This window comes from Hemibagrus wyckioides, linkage group LG01 (assembly GCF_019097595.1).
Source record: "Hemibagrus wyckioides isolate EC202008001 linkage group LG01, SWU_Hwy_1.0, whole genome shotgun sequence".
In the NCBI taxonomy this organism is placed as follows: Eukaryota; Metazoa; Chordata; class Actinopteri; order Siluriformes; family Bagridae; genus Hemibagrus; species Hemibagrus wyckioides.
The window spans coordinates 7,534,374-7,557,113 of NC_080710.1; the positions used below are offsets into that span (position 1 = coordinate 7,534,374).

The window sequence follows — 22,740 nt, forward strand, 5'->3', positions numbered from 1 at the left end:
CTTCTGTTGTGTGCATAAGATCTAAAGCTTCAAGTGTTTGTTTTTTTGCTGGAAAAAAAATTAAGAATCCCTGATATAAACCTGGAGTTGTCGCACTACTGGATATTTAAAAGTTACACGTTAGTTCATGTTGGCAATTTTTCATCATGGGACACATTGCATCCAGCTACAGCAACTTTTATTAGACTTACTTCCATATTAGACTCAATTTCCACCATCAACCCTTTCATATTTATGCCTATTTAAAAAAAAAAAAAAAAAACAATCTGCAGTATAATACACTATATAATACATAATATCCAATGCAACAAGCTCAACAGCTAAATTGCTAATGCATATAACTTAATAATGATTTGTATAAATATCTTTGCAAATTCTCTAAGCAAACAGCTGGGTACCTGCATGTCCTTTACCTTCAGATAACTCTTCTACAAAACAATATTTTTAGTTCCTGGTACTCAACCTAGTTAAATAACAAAAGTAGTTAATGTGTTTAGTTTTTAAAAATACACAGACATTTCTATTAATTCCGTCAAAGTCTTCTTCTTCTTTCGGCTTTTCCCTTCAGGGGTGGCCACAGCGAATCATCTCTCTCCACCTATCCCTATCTTCTGCATCCTCAACACTTGCACCCACTAGCTTCATATCCTCATTTATTACATCCATATACTTCCTTCGGCCTTCCCCTTTGCCTCCTGCCTGGTAGCTCCATGTCCAACATTCTCCTACCAATATACTCACTCTCCCTCCTCTGAACATGTCCAAACCATCTTAATCTGGCCTCCCTAACTTTGTCCCCCAAAAGTCCAACATGAGCTGTCCCTCTGATGTACTCGTTCTATTATTTCTGTCAAAGACAAATTCAAGTTCATGCCATTAGGAAGAGGACAATATAGTCATTCAAGTATATAACTTGATAGATCTGCAAGGTCACAATGGGTTGTTTACGTACTGCACATACCATCACATCTGCACAAAATAACACAAGTCAACAGCCCCATAACCAATAAAAAACACATTCTTTATTTAGCAATTAATTACAAAAATAAAATAGACAGAACAGCAGTCATTTTGAAAAAAATTCAAAGCCAAATTCACACATTCTTTACTAACATCAACCGTGTATTGAATAAAAAAAAAAACCCACACAGCTTGAATCTGTAACATTCTGTACAATCAATATAAATTTATTATTAATTATGGACCTGTGTATGTACTCTGACCTGGAGTTAAAAACATACACACAATAAATATGGTTTAGAAACAAATAAACAAAAATGTAATTTACTACATAAGCGGCATACAAATACAATTAAACAAAACAAAATTCTAACAGCAAAGGGTTTGCCTTCATTTTACATAAATAAGGTAAATAAGGTCTCCAAAGTAAAATCTAAAAAAATATAATTTCACAAAACATAAATAATTACATTTCATTAAAACAACCCATTATTTCAATAAAACAACTCGAAAAATATTATTATTAAGAACGCATGGTTCCTTTACCCCCCGAAGGTGCTGTAAAATTTTGATTAGAAAGAATATTCTTAAAAAAAAAGAAAAAAAAAAAAAGTTTAAATTCTCACTAAAAGACTTGCTAACCCCCCACCCTCCTCCAAACACGTGTGCACATATACACACACACCAATGAACTTCAGCTTAAATAGCATAATATATAATACAGGAGGAATCTGTTTCAAATGGCGGAAGATTATTAGATACATGGCAATAATAAATTAGAAATCGACACTTGCTCATGCTAAATACTTACGTATATCAAGCCATAGGCTACAACTGTTAAAGCAGAGGGATGGATGTGCTTAGAAAACACTTGGTGCCAGTCCATGTTGCAGAGAAACAAACTTCAGATATATTTAACTGAGTCCAGGAAAGAAGTATTACAATTCTACTGCAAACAAGATGAGCAAATAGCAGGGATTTTTTTTTTTTGTAAACATCATGACATAACGAACTATTACTTATACCAAACTGCCCTACACCAGTTAATACTAAATAACAAATCGTGGTGATAAATAAGAACAAAAGTCATTGGTTTAATATGGCCTTTGAAGAGAGCAGATTCATGTAGTTCCTTGACTGTGGAACTTCAGGAAGCAGTTGTGATTACGAGAAATACAGAGGAAAACGCAGCATTTGAGACACCGTACTCTAGACATTTGCTGGCAACCTCCAAATCTACACCTAGCCTCTTCACCCTCAGAAAGTTGTTCAGGCCAGTGGCCCAAACCATCATATCGTGTGGCTGCCTCAGGTAAAGGGGTCTCAAAGACATCCGAATGTCCTGTGGATGCATTTGATCCAGGCCGCACCGGCGGTGGAAGATACGGGGGTGAGGAGTCTTGCACAGCTATATTGCTGGAATGAATTAAAGCTTTGGAAACTTCCAGTCGGAATGCCATAAGTGATAATGGCTCTGAAAGATGGGTTTGTTCTTGCTTGTACTGTAGCCAAGAATTAACTAATGCCAGATCAATAAGGTCCCAAAGTACAGACTGTGGCCAGGCACTGGGTGAAGGGCTTGTGCATGGTGTGCGATAAAGGCTTCTCAAATCTCTGTTCAGGTTTGCAGCTTTGATTGCTTTCTCAAAACCACTGACAAGAGATGTCGAGCGAGACTTTTCCTTTGTTACCGCTGAGAGGATAAAGCCATGATGGCACCTGAACAGTTTTAGTTTCCCATCAGAAGTGACAAACTCGTCACCTATTTGTCCCCTAGCACCACCAACCTTTCCGGCACTGCGCACTCCAGCCTCCAGGAGATGCTCCAACATGGAAGGTGTCGATAGCTCTGGCTTGCAAAGAAACACCACTCCTTGATTATCACTTTTCTCTCGAGAAACCATTTTCTCAACGATCTCCTCTCTGTTACAGTCACTGACACGCAAGCTAAAGTCCATGACCAATCCAGCAGCATTTATCATGACTGTGTGATGCAATGAGTGTGTTGGGTGTCTCTGAAAAGGAAGGAGATACTGATCAACTCCATAGTTTCCATTTCGTTTAAGTGCTTGACACCCTTCTTGAACTTTGTTCACTATTGCTTGAACCTTCCAGAGGGGATCTTTCTTCAATACCAAAATCTCTGTGCAATCATGTGCATCCTGAGCCTTATGTGCATCCTGTCCGTTACATTTTGACCTGTCCCCTCCAAGACTGGCCAATCTTAAATTAGATGTGAGTTCAGAAAACATGGCTTCAGACATGGCATCGGCAATCAATGGCACTCGGGTGAAATCATCCCAGTACAGCTTCACACTTGGAAACTGAGGGTTAATTGGAAAGAAAGAGAAAGATATAGACCAGCTTATTTAGCGTAAACATTCAAGTCTTAAATACACAACTGGAATGATTTAGCAACTTTAAATGACATATTTTGCACTTTGGACTAAACATCAGTTTCTTCCAATTATGTAGGAACAGCTCCAGAATTACCGACACATTTGGTTAAGATGAATTTATTTCATTCAATTTATCGGAATAACCGGAGAAATACAGCCCTTAACTGAACACAACAACCATTTCACAATTACTCGCACCTCTGCATTTAATACTTTGTAAAATACACCCTAGAAGGTGCATACACAATCACACACTCAGGCTCACTTGGGGGCAATTTAGAGTCAGATGCATGCTGAAAGGTTGCATTATTGCACATTATTTAATTTTATCTCCAATATGTGGAACACACCTAAAATAATTATAACGTCATCAGTGTATATGGACCTGAATGAATGTTGTTACTCACCTTTAGGGTTCCCATTGCAATGTGGATTCCTACAAACTGGGCCACCTCCTTTTCGGTAACAGGCTTTGGCGATTTTGACTCTTGCTGAGTACAAGCTGCAATATCTTTCCATATACTCCAACTAAAATACCGAACGAAGTAGTCTATGGGTTCACAATGTTCTTTACTGCCTGCCGGTCGGTCATCTGCTTCAGGGCAACCTGCATTTCTATTGCAATAGAAGATACACATAAGACAAATTTGGGCACTTTTCCTAATATAATTACTTATTACAACAAGACTTACTTAGATGTTTTCGCATGCTGCTCCGTGCTGCCAATTTCACACTGTCGCCCTGTTCCATTGGCATAGATACCATGGTAACAAGACATGATATGAGTTTCACCTTCTGGCTCAGAACTGACACCATCAACATCTTCCATATCTGATGTTTGGGAAAGGAATTCTAGGATGTCTTCTGTGCTCTGCTGCTCAGCACCACCACTGCCTGCACATGACACATTTGTACATTCTCAAAAGACAAAGTATAAATAAACTAAAGCGTGTAGAATATAAAGATTTAATGGTCTTTGCATGATATGATATTACACTGCCACTATATCCAGAGATCTGACCATATCACCAAACTTTACTCATTTTGCATAGGGCTTCTGCAATTCCACAGCAGAAAACAGTAATACAAGTCATTATACGCAATAACACACCAAAAGAGCTATATTTTTCCCCTCAACAAAACAATGTATGAATCTGGATGAAATAAAATGAATATGAATGATATGAATATGGATATAGGCAATAACAGGAAATAAAATCTAACCAATGTGTCTACATTTGACTTAGCTAACATTAGACAACTATACTGTATAACAAGGCACACTCACAGGGAATATTAATACTCATTCTCGTGTCTTTTTCGTTCCTTGTCAGTTCTGGATGTTTAACAGGGAAAAAGCACAATCCTAAAACAGGCTTTAGTTGAAACTAAAATGTTTAACAACAGTATAGTTACAGCAGTATAGTTACAGCAGTATAGTTACAGCAGTATAGTTACTCACCCTCTTCAGAGCTGGAGTATAAATTATGGTGCATTTCCATTTGCGGGCATCCTATCCTGATCTCGGACTCTTCTAATCCAGGTACACCCCCTAGAGATTGGTAGAAAGGACACATTTGTGATATTCTGTCCAGACCTTCACTTCCAGACATTTACTCCGAACATTTACTGATCTTACATGGTCCGGTCCTCCCTTCCAACGCTTCTGAACCTGAGGTCCCTTGGTTATTAACTTGAGGCTCCACCAACATCTCCCTCTCTTCCTCCTTTACAGGGTAGAAAATACAGTGCTTGGAAGTAGACTGAGCCACTGTAAGAGAACCAGAGGAAATTCCGACTGTGGAACGGTCCGGGTGCTTTTCTGTAGAGTGTGTGATGAGAAATGTTATTCAGAAATAAACAGCTGCAAAAGAACTTGCAAAACTAGATTTTTGTTCAAATTTGTTGTTTTCTTAAAAAAAATAAACATAGAATGCTTACCTATACATGCATTTTGATTAATTTGCACATGTTCAGCTTCCTGTAAGACATGGGGATCGTTTGAAATTTGCTGATCCTCTGCTTTTACCAAAATCATCTGGACTCCTTGCAAAAAATCTCCATCATTAGCCTGGACATCATGAGGTGTGAGAACAGATGGACTGGCTTCAATTTTCACAAGAGTCGAGGTTCCAGCAGAAGATAATCCATGTTCTGACTGATGATATACAAAACATAATTGATCTCAGAATAAGAAACAAATTTCTTGATTTAAGCCATTTGCATTCTTCACATCATGGGTACACAGTGGTTTGGGGATTTAATACAGAGAAAAGTTGTATAAAACATATCAAAAAGTCTGTATTACATGCTCATTACATGTCTGTATTAAAAACCTACCTGTCCTCGCATTCCACTCACAGAGATTCTTCCCCTCCTTAAGCTACTTGAGACACTGTTCTTGTCATGCTCTCCAGACTTCTGCATTAGGGAACCGTTTGCTGATTTCATCATCTCTAAATCAACTGCAGTAACAGGTTGTGGTAACACATGTACTTCCGGAGCTTCTGAAGGTTCCTTCATGGCTGGGTGTATGGAAGCTGCAGTGGCATTAATGGCTTTTCTGTTTTGGAGTACGTCTTCGTTATTCTCCTCACCGTTACCTGTGAGCGAATAAAGCTCAAAGACAACCCGACAGTCTTCGTCATTGGCCACCATCTCTTCTGCATGTCTCTTTTCACCAGAGCGTCTTTTTCCAAGATGTCTCTTTCCCCTCCCCTTGTTTCCCCGTCCTCTTTTACCTTTTGTCATAGAAGTCTTCGTTTGGCTCGCTACTGTCTGAACGGCTACCTCGTCTGCCTCTTGCTTAATGTCGGTCTGCTTGGTTTCGTGAGATTCGGCATTATAAGTGGATGCTGGATTCACAGGTTTTGTAGGCAGCTGTTTCTGAACAAATGATGGACTGTTACTGAGTGTGTTGTGGCTTGTTTGTCCTTCCTGTATATCAGGGACTTTGTGGGAGCCACACAACTTTGTGGATATATGGGAACTTTCTCCGTTTTTGTCCTCGAAATTCACAGCTAAGGGCAATGCCTCTTTATCTTCCATGCTTTTCTGTGGGTCAGATAATGAAACTGGTAGAAGTGAGTGTACATCCTGTTCTCCTATCTTGGATTCGTTTATTTCTAAATGACAGTCAGAATTTTCACTAATTGCCTTCTTATATCCAAGTGAAGGTTCTTGACTAAGCGTGTCATCCTGTTTACCCTCCTCTTCAATAAAAGTTGTTGTCACTGGAAAAGAAGGAGAAGGATTGAGGGCTGGGAATGAAAGCCTGTGCTCATTCCTGTGTTCATCCCCCAATCCAATCTCTCTCATCTCCGAATCCACATCCCAGTCTGTTGGTACATGGATTTCAAAGCCGCTTGAGTGGACCGAGTTTGTGAGCATTATTTCATTCGGCCTCAGGGTAACTGTGGACATTTCAGAAACATCACAGGACATAACAGACTGGTGGGCTGCATTTTCAGAGTGCATCGATGCCATGTGCTCTTGCAAAGCAGACACCTCGGAGAAACTCTTTCCACAATCATGACATCCAATTATGAGGCGAGAATATGGAGGGCTTAATGCAATTTCTTGATCTATTTTTGCAGGAGATTTACGTTTCCTCACAACTTTTTGTTTTACACCAGATGCGATGTCACCTTTAATAGAAGATGTTTGTATATGAGAAGATTGCTTTGAATCTACTTTGGATTTCTTTCCCAGTGCTTTTGCTTTTTTTTTTTTTTGCCTGGGTGCTTGCAGTGGTTTATTTTGTATCTCCTCCTTTGCTTGCTCCACTGTAGTCTCATGACCATAAATTTCTTTGGTCTGACATTTGTGTATTAGTTGGTGGTCTAATCCTGTGGTTTTAGCATCCAGCTTGTGCACCTTCAGCTGTGGCTGCTTATGACCTTTCAGCAAAAGCAAGGCCTGTTGCTTTATTTGATCTATGACTGGAGTCTCGGACACATTTTTATTCTTCTCCCTTTGTTTTGCTAACTTGTGGCTTTTCTTATTTACTTTATTCACTGTGATGTTATTCTTTGCTTTCTTTTGGGAAGCTGCTTCAGGAATTTTGCCTGGCTTTTTCTTTTTTGGCACAGGAGTTTCCTCTTGCTGGGTCTCCTGAACAGACTTTCCTTTGTTTACTGAATCTCTCTGGTTTTCAAACTTTCTTTTCTGTGGTTTTCCTCGATCTGCTTGTTCTGACACCTTCATTGCTTTTTTTTCACCGGGTAGTTTACGGGCCTGGATGAGCCCAGCAGACTTTTCAGCTTTTCTTCCTTTTTTACGTTTCTGTTTCAACTTTTCAATCTCACTGTGTGACAAAACAGGTACATTTTCCAGATCAGTGTCTTGTTGGTCATTATATAGACTGGTTTTGGATATATTTAACAGTTTTGTCTTTGAATATTTTTTCTTATTCTGTTTAGATCCAAAATGTTTCTTTGTCTTTTCTTGTTTTTTCGGTGTCTTTGAAACAGTTTGAATTTTCTGATTAGATGTTATGGCTAAGGTACTTTTTGCAACTTCATCCTGATTTTCCAAGTACTGGGACGTAGGGATCACCTGCTTTTTAGAACGTTTTTTCTTTATTGGCAGCGTTTTCTTAATGTACAAGGAATCTTCTGCTAAGAGAGTCTGGTCTTCAGGTTCCTCTCTGCTCTGCTGTGCACTGGATTCACTACAGGGTCCCTGCTCCAGGTGAGACCTTTCTTGATCATGTTGTACATTGCCAAGAGATGGTTTACTCACCTGTAACATTTGCTCTTCTGATGACAGAATTTCCTGGAAATGCTGTTGCTCTGACTGGGCTTCAATTTCTTGAGCATTATCAAGATTAGGATTTCTTTGCTCATTTTTTGGCTGTGGTTCCACTAATAAATCTGTTACCTCCATTGTCTTTTGACATTGGGACTCTGCATCGTCACTGGTCTTAGCAAGTTCATCTAGATTCCCCTGCTCTGTTTGTGGCTCAGGTTCTATTAATGAACATAGTGCCTCAGATGGCTTTAGACTTAAAGGATCTTCACTGATGTTGGTCTTATCAGGGCTAACTACATTCCCCTGAACAGTCTGGGTCTCAGTTTCTGTTAATGAATCTGCAGCCTCAGAGGCCGTTTGACTTGGCTCCGCATACGTGCTGGTATTCTCTGACACTGTGATATCTAAAGGTGTTGTCATGAATTCCTTCTCACTTGTTACTTCAGTTTCAAAATCAGTTATCACAGCCAAAGATGAATCATTCCCTGTTTCTGTAGTTTTTACATCTATAGCATGTTGACTCAGTTGCTCCTCCGTTGTAAGCATAATTTGATGACTAGCCTCCAACTGAGGAGGTAAAATGTCCTTTTCAGTTATTTCTGGCAGAAGTTCATACTGAACGTCATTTTCCTGTACTCCTATAATGTTTGATTCAACAACTGTCACCTGTTCCTCTGGACACTCTGCAGAAATTGTTGCCTCATCCTGGACCTCAGTTTTCTTTTGTTTAACTGCAACCTCAAGCTCTAATGATTCTAATAAAGTGTCTTGCTCATTTCCAGCTGATGTTCCTTCATGTGCTTTCTTGTCCCATGCGGGCTGGAGTACAGCTTGTTGAACTGTTGGCTGTGTGAAGTCAAAATGTAACGGTTGAATGAGACCCTGTGGCTGTTGCATTCCAGCACTTTGTGCCTGTAAAGGTAACTGATCTAGCCCAAGAATGACCAGCTGATTTACTTTCTGGACATTTCCCATTTTCTCTATTAGTCTTTTAATCTGTTCAACTTCAAGTGTGCCTATTTGCTGTGCTGCTTGTCCATTGGTGTCCATGTGTGGTAAAGGTAGTTGAACTACTTCAGTCAGAGTTGCAACGCACGAGCTTCCTGCTGCCACAGCGCTGTTGGATGCCATAATGTTTGGGCACTGTGAGTGCTTTGTCTTATTGTGGTGGAGCATTGATTTGGCCGTCTTGAAAAATTCATTGCATTGTGGGCATGCATATTTCTTTGAGGATAGACCTGGAACAGTAAATAAAAAAAATGTGCATATAAATATCTTGTAAATCATGACAAACCAGATACATTCCCAAGACACATATTTGTAGTTTATATGATTGGAGCAGTCAAATAACAAACAAAAAAAAGCATGTGAAAACAACAGTGAGATAAACCATAAAATGCTAGCTTTGCATGCATTTGCTAGAAAGTTTTTAGAAATTATCTGTTTTATCAGATGGGGTAATTCAGTTGGCATCATTCTATTAACCATGGATAATTATCAGGGACAGAGTATAACACCTGGATACCTCCTTGTGAAATATGACAAAATTGCTGCAATCGCTACCTAGGCCACTCTAAACTCACTTTTGTGGCCTGTTACATCAACTATTTAAACAATTAATAGCTCTGAAAGTCTATTTTTGGTTTGTGACCTGGGTTTCATCTGTGAAGACTGCATTTGCTGTTTGAAAAGGTTTAACATCAAATGAAGTTGAGGACCAACCAACTGAAAGAAAGAAAAAAAACGAAGCCATAATATTAAATAAGTGATTATTATACAAATCGAATTTTTCAATATACGATGCCTGCAACTCGTTTATACAATTCTTAATCTTTGGTAGGTCTATCTTCCTTTGGAGTGCGGAACTTCATTTTTGTGCTTTCTCACTAAGGAATTAAATATTGTGCAAATTGTCTGTATATTACAAACAGGCATTACCACTGTATAATATTCAGTAACGTATTGGATTGATGAAGCTTAACGTGCACAATGCAGCTCTGGCTATAATTATATTAATGCCGGCTACAGTGTTTACACTATTTTCTATTGTCTCAGCAAAAAGATGCAACACAATTCAGGCTGCATTATACAGGAGTGCCAAAACATTTGCTGCCATTAAGTTTTGTTGAAGGCACAAATACAAGTGGGGCAGGATGACATTAAGACAGCATCAAACAAAATGTAGTTCAGATGCAATCATGCTTATACTATAGGCTACTATTTAGTGAATTAGACTGAGAGTAGAAAATATAGTCATCCAGCATTTCATCATTTTGAGGAGATCTAGATTACTTTTTCAGCTTTGTTTGAGGTTTGATTTCTATTGTGATGCACACATTAAGAGGTATTATTGCACAGAGTTGCCCAGTTTCAGCAAAATTTCCAGCCCAACTATATCTCACAAACCACACACACATACAAAAAACACAATGCGGTGACCATGTCGATTCACTGAATGTTACAGTGGAGATCTTCAGAATTCAGTATGTTGAAGCTCTTTTTTTGAAAAGCAATGGTTAATTTGTAAAAATGCAAGTCAAACATGTTGTCTTGGGTTAGACAGAGCATCACTGAGATGGTCATTCCAAGGCAGTGAGCACATAGCTGATGCCCATCTTGCACTTCCAAGGGATGGAGACACTGGCTGCATGAGTTGAGGCATGCTGTATGTTTATCTAGTTACCATGGGGCAGTAAGAACCACATGACGGGAAGAGAAACTGCTTTTTGTGGTGGCAACGTTAAAAATAAACAGATGCAAACTAGCAAGAACCCAGCTAAACTAGCAGGCTCATCAATAAACAGTGCATGGCATATTGAGAAAAAAAACATATAACTATGCATTAGCCACAAGATCTGCTGATTAACTAATTGGAGGAAATCAAGGAATGTTCTAGAGAGAAAATTCATAGGCAAAAAAATGATCTCTTGGGGGAGAGGAGCATTAAGTGCCGGGCTCCATATAGTGGAAACTCAGCATTCATAAACATGAATGTTTTGCAAACACTGAGTAACTAAGTGCAAGGAAATAATGCTAAAGGGGAAATCCAACTCAAGGCTCACAGGCACTATGGGGCAAGAAAAGGGAAGAGAGATAATGCAATGCTCATATTCAGAGGAGAATTCACCCGTGGTTACAAGCTGCTAAACGGATAGCTCTGTATCGGCACCATGTAATACAACATGTGCACAGAGAAGGAGAAAGAGATTATTGTATGGCTGTGATATTTACCTACATGTTACCTTACCCATGCAACCTTAAACACATAATTCCAGAAGCACCTAAATCTATTAAACAAGTAGTTATCAAATCCCTGATTAAAAAATAAATAAATGTCAACTGTCCAACTATGGGCCAATATCAAACGTCCCCTTAAACTCCAAGAACGTACAATGTTGTAGCACAGTGGTTATGCTCATATCCATACAAATAACATTCATAAAATGTATCAGTCAGGATTTAGGCCTACAGAGATAGCGCTGCATCTACTTGATGGTGTTGCTTGACCTTTGTGCAGCTTTTGGCACCATTGATCATACTATTCTCCTTAATACGTAAGAAAATGTTAGTGTTAAGGGAACGTGTGATCAGTTTGTAGTAAAGGGTGACTTCTCCAAGCATACCAAGGTACAGTTTGGCATACTGCAAGGGTCTGTTACAGGCCCTTCATCTTATAACTAGATTGAATTTCCTGGTTGCATAATCACACTTTGACCATATAGTACACAGATAGAGAAGGGAAAACTAATCACACTCTCTGGTGTCACCCAGATGAAGATGGGTTCCCTTTTGGGGCTGGTTCCTCTCAATAATTCCTTCTAATATCTTTTCAGTGAGTTTTTGCTCACCACAGACATCTCTGGCTTTACTCCTTAGAGATAACTCCCAGGATAGAGTGCCCTGCTCAGTTTTTGCAAAAACAGAGTTAGCAACAGAGAATCTTCAGCTGAAAGGGAAACATCTGGTGCCAGCTAAACCCTATGAATGTTATTGTCAACTGTGTTTTCTGAAGACACCATTGAGCTCAATAAACTTTTTTTCTTTGTTTAGCTCTCTGTGACTAACTGATTTTATATTTTTCTTAGGGAACAAAATTTCCATGAGAGTGAATTGAACTTTTATTGCAAATACTGCATCATATATTCAAATAAGCACACAAGGAGGTCTCCAGGTGTAACACATTGCATCTGGTGGTAAGGAGGGGTGAAGCAGAACAAACTGCAGACTGCTGCTTAGACTTGCTGTCAGCAGACAGGTGATGACTGATGATGAGCTAAGACTGAGACTACTAATAAAAGGTTCAATTCTGAAAACCTGAAAGCTTTCTCAAAAAGGTTATCTGCTTAAATAGTGTAAAATGTAAAGCCTATTATTCTATTATGATCTAGAGAGAAACTATTTTTCCCCAACAACTACTAAACTGGATTACTGACATGAATTTATGTAAAGAAAGCTTATGCATTTATAATAAATTTCATTATAATGGAAAGGGACGGATTATATGTGAAAGCACTGAAATACTAGCAGTATACTAATATACATATTCCACCCAATGCAAAACAGTTGTATGACTCAGCTTCATGTGCTACACTTTATGTCTATGGAAAATTCCAGCAGTAGATAAACTGAATGTTCTATGCTAAATAACAGTACTGACTGTAACTGTTGAAAAAACAGCAATACTTACCCTTACACCTCTTTTTCCTTGTTTTGCATGCAGCATTTGCCAGGTTTTCGACACCTTCCGTCTCCTCATTTTCATGTGCTTCCAGGTGCTTCTGGAGAGCTTTGGGCATGGTAAATCTCTTGCCGCAATCTTTATGTATGCAAACGTATGGCCTTTCACCAGTGTGTACACGTTGGTGGTACTTGAGCAAAGTAAGGGTTTTGAAGTGCTTGCCACAGTCCGAGCAGGTATAACCTTGCTTGTTGTAGTGTATCTTCTTATGACTGGTAAGCTCAGATGATCGGCCGAAGGCTTCTCCACAAATGGGGCACTTAAATGGCTGCTTCTCTGTGTGTGCACGCTGATGTGCCATGAGGTCTGTAGAGCAGGTAAAATGTCGATCACACACGTAGCATGCAAACAGTGCATCTCCAAGCATGCATTGCTCATATTCAGTTGGGTGGTTCATTTTGAGGTGACGCTGTTTGCTCTTGTCGTCACTGAAGATGATGTGACACTCCAGACATTGAAGTGAGAGTTGAGATGCTGCAAGTGGATCATAAACACATTACTACTCAGTGTAACTATAACGAGTTCAAATCCTTTTCAATACAGGTAGAGAAAGAACAGAAAACATAAACATGACCATAATTAACATCTAATGCCTTTCATACATAACAATCAGAATCCAGTCAGAAGCCGTGGGTGGATAAGACCATCCGCAACGCTCTGAGATCTCGCACCGCTAACTATAACGCGGGACTCGTGTCGGTGACATGAACTCATACAAGGCTGCGTCATACAACGTGAGGAAAGAGGTGAAGGAGGCGAAGCAGCGCTATGGGAGGAAACTAGAATCACAGCTCCAACAGACTGACTCTAGGAGCCTGTGGCAGGGACTAAGGACAATCTGGACAATACCACTGCTTCTCATCATCTCATCACCTCATTTCACTCCATGACAACCCCGTACTGCTGCTGTCAGCACATTGCACATTTATTGCACACTATACACTTTATATAGTTTTCTTGTTATACAGTTGTTTACATTTTTATTATTTTATATATTCTATATTTTATATACATATTCTATACATATATTCTGTATACTGTACATATTATACTCTACCTTACCTTATTTATATTTTATTTTATTTATATTATATTTAATTTTTACCTACTGTGGAAAATTGTAGTTTTTTATATTTTATATTTCATATATTACATTTTATCCTTTTATCCTAATTTCTTTTTCCTTTTCAAAGGGTAAAACAGTCGTGTAAGCATTTCACTGCATATCATACTGTGTGCGATTATGTATGTGACAAATATCATTTGAATTTGATTTTCAATTTAAAGGTGGGGTAAACTTACATGTAAGGGGGATCACTGTAGGCTTGGACATGTCCAATTTTAGTGGGTCCATTCTGTCCTTCTTTGGTGGGATTAATTTTCTGACACTTGCGTCCTCTTTAGAGATTCCGGTCTCTCCATGAGCTGTCAGGTCTCCAAGGGACATGTCACATGATGGAGCAATAGCCGTCCTGACCGCTGAATCTTCTGGTGCTTCAGTGGGATTTGAGTCTGATATTGAACTGCTGATTGCTATTAACTCATTTGGCAGACCTGGATCTGAAGAATGATTTGACTGAAGAGGATGATTGGTCATTCCGTTTTCCATAGACTCATATGTTGTCATTGCAAGTGCGCCTTCTTCAGGCATTACCTCTGCTGGGGATATTGGCTCGATTATTGCTTCTGATGGGACATAAAGGTCCAGCTTCCCCTCTCCCAGGCCAATGATCTGTGCTGTGATGTCCTGTACTGTGTGATCTAATGCTGTTTCTGCAGGAGCCACATGCTCCAAAGCTAGAGACAAATCTCCTTTAGAAAGAAACAGGTCACTGACTGACTGACTGGCAAGCTCCATGATCCTCAGCTCCAGAAGGAATCCAATTAAAGAAGACTTGTGATTAGTTAAAAGTCCTGAAATGCACACAATGTATATTTGCAAACGTTTAAGGGTGGAGCATTTAACAAGACTGATGCAAACACGCCAAATCACACCGTTCAGGAACAGCGCAATACAGACAGATACAAACAATAGACAACAATCTGGGCGATGAACTGGATATTTTCCATGTAAATTAACTGGAAAGGCTACAGTAAAACTGGTAATCGGTAATAAACGATATAAAGTTGTGCCCAGAATATGAATACACGTACAAGAACGAGCGGCACTGCTCATTACCCAGTGATGGGATATTTAAGGAATGTGAACGGTGGATAGTCAATCAGAATGTGCAACATTACAAGATTTAATAGCACCAAAATGGTGTGAATGCTTTAAAAATGTAATATTTATATGTAAAATATATTCCGACTAAATGCTAATAAACGCTTCGACGTTTCATCGAGTCGCCAATAGTTAGCTGAAGCTGCAGAAGAAGCTAACCAAGGAAGCTGAAGCTAGGCTACCTCTGCTTTATTTCATCTTATAACGCTAACTTAACCCTATTGATACACGACACCAAAAAGACACACCCTACCTTACAACCATACGGTATATTCATTATAGTTACGTTAATGCACAAACGATTACCAAGGTGCTGTTGTGCTGTAGCATTCAGCCGACCTGCATTGTTTCTTCTTTGCGAGCATCACCTCTTCAATATGAAAGCGGAGAGTGTGACGTCACGGGGAGGCAGCTGGCACTTCTGGACAATGTAGTCCTTCAGACCATAAGCGTTATTTCTTGTTTGTTTATGTCCAGTGCATCTGAAAGAGCACTTTCCATTAAACGAGTGTAAAAAAAAAAAGTTTATGCAAACTGTATTTAGTTTATCCAGTGGAAAAACATACAAATGCAGATCTTTATTCTGCCACCATCTCAATACTACCTGAAAAAAGGTTAAGTCAGGATTAAGGCTTTAATTTGTTTTGGGGTAAAATCCTAAAGCTAGGATTGTTCATGAATGAACGCTCTTTCCTTTTAGTCATTCCTCTTTTTTTTTTTGCAGTAACACAGCATCCTCAGGACACAAGAGTGCTTCTTATTTTTCAGGGAATAAAGATGACTTTCAATTCAATTCAGTACAATTTTATTTGTATAGCGCTTTTAACAATGGACATTGTATCAAAGCAGCTTTACTGAACATAAGAACTATAGTACAAAAAGCTCAAGAATTAATATTAGACAAAATATTTCAAGATTAATATTAGACTTATATTAAAATTATTTGTATTTCCTAATCCCTAATTACCGGGTTTCATCTGGGCTCTCCAGCGGGAGTGAGTTTATATTTTATTGTATATTCTCTCTCTCTCTCTCTCTCTCTCTCTCTCTCCTCTCTCTCTCTCTCTCTCTCTCTCTCTGAATATATATAACGGGGCTTGGGGGCCTTCCTTAAGTTTCTGCTTGGTTGGAATGAAAACCTGCACCCACCCCCGCCCTGTGTGGATAAGATTGGACACCCGGTGTGTGATTGTGTTATTTAAGTGTTCCCTTAATTTTGTTGAAAGTGATATATATTGATTATATTAATGAATATCTAATCAGTAAAATCTATTACTATATATAGAAGTTGTTGGTAATTTTAATCACAAGGATACATTGTGAATTTTATCCAGTTGTTATATTCTGTTGCCTGTAGATGGCAGTGAAACACTACAAATGAGTCAGCTAACCACGCATGCGCAAACCTAACCTGCATCTCAAAACGTAAATTTTGATGTTGCAATAAAACAAGAAATGATCTCTGAGTGTGACTGCAGTTTGTAGATTTCACTTATCATCTATTATATTATATAATTGGTATAAAAAAGCTTAAATTCAAAAAGTGCCCCAATATATTTCCTCATATCATCTCAGGGAGTTTTTCCTTGCTACCATTGCTCCAGGCTTGCTCATTAGGGATAAATATTTTTTTTAAATGCTGCCTAATATATCCCACCCACTAACCATGATGCCATGATGAGGAGATAATGAGTCTTATGTACTTGACCTGTCATAACGTTATGGCTGATCGGTGTATTTTCCTTTCAAATGATTAGGGTAGTTCACTTATTAGTGAACTGCTTGCTACTTAGGTTTATACCTTCAATATAGAGTGGTCTTATTTCCTCATGTGTTTGAGTACATAACACACTGTTGAATCATTGCTTTAAGGAGTACTGGAATCACCTTTTCATACTCGTTGTATTTTCTAATTGGACACTGAGGATTAAGGTTATAACAAAAAATCTTTATAGTTTAATCAGTTAACAACCTTATCAATTAAATTGAGTGTTTGAAATTCCACAAAGACAGTAACCCAAGCTCAGTATTGATCTGTATAAGTTGATCATTTTTAATATCATTTTGCTTATTGCCAGTAATGGATTGTTTGCTTCATTTAGATCTTAAAAATTTGTTATTAATCCAGTTTATGGTGGCAGCTGGTGCCATGGCTAAAGCTTTGGGGGCTTGTGCTCAGTTAAATTTTAACAGTGTTTCAAGACTAGAGATTATTTTCATAAATAATTAAACATCACTGGGCATGTTTCTGTCTGGCCTTGGAGTGAGTTTGCTGGGATGCCAACTTCTAGGAAGATTGGCAACTGTCTTGAAAGCAAACATAGACATTCTGGGCAGATGTGTGCTTTCAGCTTTGTGGCAACTTGATTACATTCACAGTCTGGAAGATACATAGATATGTTCTCCTTTCAAAGAATAAGGGTGAAAAGTCATATTCAGGAGCTGTTAGAAGCATTAGTTGTCCAAAAAAGTGGAGGAGCCTTCATTTACTAAGTACTGTGAAGGTATACAGAATATTATATTATATATAATATATTAAATATATATTATATTATATTATATTATATTATATTATATTATATTATATTATATTATATTATATTATATTATATTATATTATAATGTTATGTTATGTTATGTTATGTTATGTTATGTTATGTTATGTTATATTGGCTCCTGTTACACCTGTGGACCTGAACAGTCTGTTTAATCAGAGGCTTGTTGTGGAAGACAAAACCTCCTGTAGTGGACCAGTTGGTTTGAATCCAGTAGGATAATCTGTGCTGACAACAGTTTCTTGGTTTTTTAACCTTAAATTATACAGATTGAGGTCGCTGATAGTGACAGCAGAACTTTATGTGTTATCTAATATCACTGGTTTGGAAACATTTTATTGTTTTGGCTCTATTTGGGCCATCTGTCTGAGACATTGTCATGAAGCAGCTTTACTGAAAAAGCAAGCTAGAGGTACAGTGACAAGGTCATACTCACTGTAATGGACTGAGAATGAAACAGGGGATTCAGATGCAAAATTAAACCCACTTCTGGGTGACATCACTTAGTATGATATTTATAATTACAGAATACAGTCATGCAATTAAAATACAAAAGATTATTTTTTAAATATAGATTGTTCTATATGAGCATATTGATTATTGACCATAACAGGCTTGAACAAACCACACTGTGTCCCTTACCTGATCAGAATCTAAATTTAGATCTGTATTAAGCTCATTTGCTGATATGATTTTGTTAATGCATGAATAATGACGTGAAACAATGTTGAACATGAATAAATGTCATTTATTGAGTACAGTCAGATTTATAACATAAAAACAAAGTACCATATTTAAAGTATCATATTCCCTCAGTTAGTTGCCATGATGGAATTGACCCAGTCAATGTAGCGACAGACTTCAGCATAAACACCAGGAAAGCCAGGGAGAGCACATCCATCGCCCCAGGACACGACTCCCTTCAGCTCTCCATTACATACAACAGGACCACCAGAGTCACCCTGGAATAAGAGACCAAAAACAAATTAGTGAATGCATTACATGAATCTTTAAACCTGTAGTGTAGTGAATGTATTTTTGGAATAACACAAAAGAGTTTGGAAGGAATAATGAAACTCCAAAGTGTCTCCCAAGTGGAGAATTGGGAGTCTCAACATTGGGTTGGAGGGATGGCATGACAGTATTACTCTCTCCCCTGACAATCACAGCAACACTAGAGAATTATGGGTGTGTAAGCTTGTGTATGTGTAAGATGGCAGTTTCCTGCCTGCTCTGTGATGCTGCAGGAGCACTAGGTCAAAAACATGTAGTGTCCATCTTTATGTGAAGCCTTCATCGTCTCTGGTTGGTAAATGTCATGTGGCCTAGTGGGTGGGAATTAGCAAATGAAAAAAAAAATGGGGAAAATCAGACTTGCTAATTAATTAATCTGTTCATATATTCATTCATCTTAATTAGTGTAATCTAAAGATGTAACCTCTCACCCAGAGAGCACAGCCAATTTGACTTTTTTGACTCGTAATCACAGTTCAACACAGGACAAACCATTCTGTTGTGCCATTCGGGAGCCCAATAATTAAGTACAACTTTCTAAAATGAAATTACTAATTTAGATGGAGATATATTAAGTATTTAGTCTTAAGATAAATCCATAAATCAAGAGATATCATGGGTCAATGCCCATTTGCAGTTAGCAATCAAAAGAAAGAACAAAACAGAACACATTAAAGAGTTAGAAAATAATTTTAAAATGCATTCTTCCATCTATTGTGATTTCACCTGGCATGAATCTTTGCCTCCCTCCAAGTACCCAGCACAGAACATGTTATTAGTGAGCCTGGAACCATAGACCTCCTCGCATTGTGAGCGTGAGAGTACAGGCAAGTTCAGGCACTGCAGTACAGATGCATAAATCACTGGGAAAAAATGAGAAAAGGCACAATCAACTGATCAGCATGTGCTGGATTTTAAAGGTTTCATTACTTCATCACTGTTGTCTATATACCAAAAAGAGCTTATAATAGTTGAAAACACATAGGTTAACAAATGAGCAGTTTCCTAGTAAGAACTGAGTTTCTCCTAACATTAGGACTAATCCTGTTAGTGACACTGAATTGATATTCTGCTTGAACTGCCACTTAATGATGAGTTAATCTGTGATATAGCAAAAACTATAGATTAGATTATTTAAGGTTAACACACGGTCAAAGTTCCACATCTATTTTGGATAATTGTTGCCTTACCTCCAGTGTTGATCTGATTTCCCCATCCAGACACCAGGCACTCCTCCCCTGCCACTGTACAAGAGGATGCCAGAGGTATAGGTTGCACATACTGGTTAAAAACTGCAGGCTGGCTCAGTTTGATCAGCATGAAGTCATTGTCATATGTTCTGTCATCATAGTCAGGATGTGGTATGACCTTCTCAACCCAAATTCTCTGCTCTGTGCCTTCGTCAATAAACACGTGGTGTTCTCCCAGGTGAAGAGAAAGACGATGAGCCCTTTAATGGAATTTTTCAAATATAGTAAAATGATTATGTTGTGTGATTTTGAAATTGTTATACATGAAATACACATATACTTTACAATGCAACCATTTTTATTAAAATGCATATACATTTAAAGGCTATTTTTTGATGTAAATGTAGTCCTGTCGAAATTTTTGAGTCTGCTATTTTAAGAAACTTTTTTAGACGTCAGTATACCTTCACCTTAATTTATTAATTAAATTTGGGCAGAGTGCTACTTTACTACATGTTTCACTTCATCAGTTTTTAGTACATGTAAATCACAGCGTACAGTAGGAACACTCTTTGATATTAAAAATTACAGCTTCATTTTTTAAGGTTCAGTAAATTTTTGATAATAGTCATCATGTTTGCTGATGTTCTCCAACTGGGAAAATAGAAAAGAGTGCTGTGAGCTACTCACGAAAGGTAACAGTGAGCAGCAGACACTGCCCATCTGTTGTTTATTAAAGATGCACCACACCAGCGCTTTCCGTCATCGTAGGTTAGATAAATCTGCCAGGGCTGAGAATGAGGAGGACATTCATAACCCCCGATGACCTTATCATCATCAGATCTGCTGTGGTCTAATTCACAAACATTTTAACGGACATTAACGAAATATAATCGTGTCAAATCATTACTCCAGCAACTGACACACTAATCTCGATTTCATTTCAGATGAATCATTACAAGTCTCTTCTCTTTTAAGAAATAAAAAAACCTTCCACTTACGCACAAGCACCAACAGCAAAACAATGACAGTGTTCCTCATTACCACTGGTATAGTTATAATCAAAATGGGCAAGGCAGACTACAGACTGTGTGTGTGTGTATATATATATGTGTGTGTGTTAATATTTACATGTGATGTCATGGAGCACTGCCCTAAAAATAGCCAGTAAAATATAGCAAAAGATTCTTGAACTGAATGCTACCAACTGTTCAAACTATCTTATCAGGTGAACCTGTCAAAACACTTGACTTCTTTAAGGTTACACACACAGAGGCTGCTTAATATAGCCTACTCAAATAAATTAAATACAGAAACCTTGGGAAAGCATGGAAAATGTTTATTTCTTCACAAATCAAACAGGAAAAATAAATCAACTCCTACCTCATTTATTAATTCAACTAATAAATCAACTCAACCTCATTTGCCTACTTAAGACTAACCTGACCAATCTTTGTAATACTACAGTTTTTTGGGGTTTTTTTTAAATTAAGTTACTTTTGGGTATCATTGGCAAAGCAACTACGCTTGATCCACATGTTTTTGGGAGGTGGAAGAAAACATATGTGGATATGTGGAGAACAAGTGACAGTAGACACAGACTTGTTTAGGTTAATCATTTTAATGTTATTTTGTTAATGCAAAGTTTCTACATCATTTAGATAATGAAATAGTTAATAATCCAATTTGTATTGTCAATCCATACACAATAGGATATAGAATTTTAGCTTTAGGAAACTTATGCTAAATAAAATTTGGACAATTTTTCAGCACCAAAGACAAGATAAAAAATCTTCATGTACTTGCACACAATGAATGTGCATGTAGGTGCATAATATTCATGTGCTCATGAATAGAAAGTATAGAAGGTTATTTCTTCATATGTTTATAAATAATTTATTTCAATATTAATATGAGAGATATTTCAATCATATGAGAAAGCAAGTTATTCTCTATCGTAATCCTCAGTCTAAGCTTTAGTTTGATTATTAAAGTTGGCTGTGTTCAAGTCACACATTCTCTCCATCACTAGAGGAATATTTGATTTGATGTGAGCAAATTTAAAATATTCGTTCAAAAGGGATATAGTAAATAAAACTTATATATAAAATAATATATATATATATATATATATATATATATCTTATATAATAAAATACTTATATATAGACACAGTTTTAGTTCAGTAGTTAGTATACCAGAAGTAATGATGGCAAGAAAAAATGCAAAATGAATGGAATCCATCCCACTTGTTAAGGTGCTTTCATTTCCTAAAGCATAGCTCATAGTCTCAGAACAGGCCTTAATCAATAACAATCCAGAGCCAAGGCCAGGGAGCAGACAAGCGGGCTAGCTGCAGTAAGTCGTCATTTTGGTTTCACAGTATTGTGACTGTGCTAAACAAAAACTGAAATTTGGGCTGTTAGATGTTAGATCACTTGCTATTGTGTTTAACAGAAATGTGCATTAAACCAAATAAGTATGTCTCATTGAATTAAGACAGTCCTGCTGGATACAGTTATATACATTAGACTCTTCCAACTGACAGAGAAAAAGATATATATATATATATATATATATATATATATATATATATATATATATATATATATATATATATATATATATATATATATATATATACAGTATATGTGATGGGTATTGTGATGGATAGACGACTGGATCAGAGCATCTCCAAAACTGCAGCTCTTGTGGGGTGTTCCTGGTCTGCAGTGGTCAGTATCTATAAAAAGTGGTCCAAGGAAGGAACAGTGGTGAACCGGCGACAGGGTCATGGATGGCCAAGGCTCATTGATGCACGTGGGGAGCGAAGGCTGGTCCGTGTGATCTGATCCAACAGATGAGCTACTGTTGCTTAAACTGCTGAAGATGTTAATGCTGGTTCTGA

At 37.8% G+C, this 22,740-nt stretch overlaps 2 protein-coding genes across 4 annotated transcripts; both read right to left on the minus strand.

The window, feature by feature from the left end:
• Positions 1–1,032: 1,032 nt before the first annotated feature.
• On the minus strand, positions 1,033–15,456 carry LOC131357349 (uncharacterized). 3 transcript variants are annotated; one of them, XM_058396298.1, is made up of 11 exons: positions 15,380–15,456; positions 14,152–14,763; positions 12,799–13,323; positions 5,700–9,349; positions 5,301–5,517; positions 4,999–5,181; positions 4,822–4,911; positions 4,648–4,695; positions 4,052–4,253; positions 3,767–3,974; positions 1,034–3,284 (listed from the first exon to the last, which is right to left on the minus strand). In XM_058396298.1, the coding sequence occupies exons 2-11, from the start codon at positions 14,705–14,707 to the stop codon at positions 2,082–2,084; spliced, it is 6,882 nt and encodes a 2,293-aa protein (XP_058252281.1). In that variant the 5' UTR covers positions 14,708–14,763; positions 15,380–15,456; the 3' UTR covers positions 1,034–2,081. The 3 variants fall into 3 exon arrangements, with proteins under 3 accessions (XP_058252265.1, XP_058252281.1, XP_058252273.1); XM_058396282.1 differs by lacking the exon at positions 15,380–15,456 and having other exon boundaries at positions 1,033–3,284; positions 14,152–15,342; XM_058396290.1 differs by lacking the exons at positions 4,648–4,695; positions 15,380–15,456 and having other exon boundaries at positions 14,152–15,341.
• Positions 15,457–18,355: 2,899 nt separating this feature from the next.
• Positions 18,356–20,963, minus strand: LOC131357917 (trypsin-2-like). The gene is made up of 5 exons (XM_058397352.1): positions 20,834–20,963; positions 20,523–20,685; positions 19,833–20,092; positions 19,369–19,505; positions 18,356–18,590 (listed from the first exon to the last, which is right to left on the minus strand). The coding sequence occupies exons 1-5, from the start codon at positions 20,871–20,873 to the stop codon at positions 18,441–18,443; spliced, it is 750 nt and encodes a 249-aa protein (XP_058253335.1). The 5' UTR covers positions 20,874–20,963; the 3' UTR covers positions 18,356–18,440.
• Positions 20,964–22,740: the final 1,777 nt, after the last annotated feature.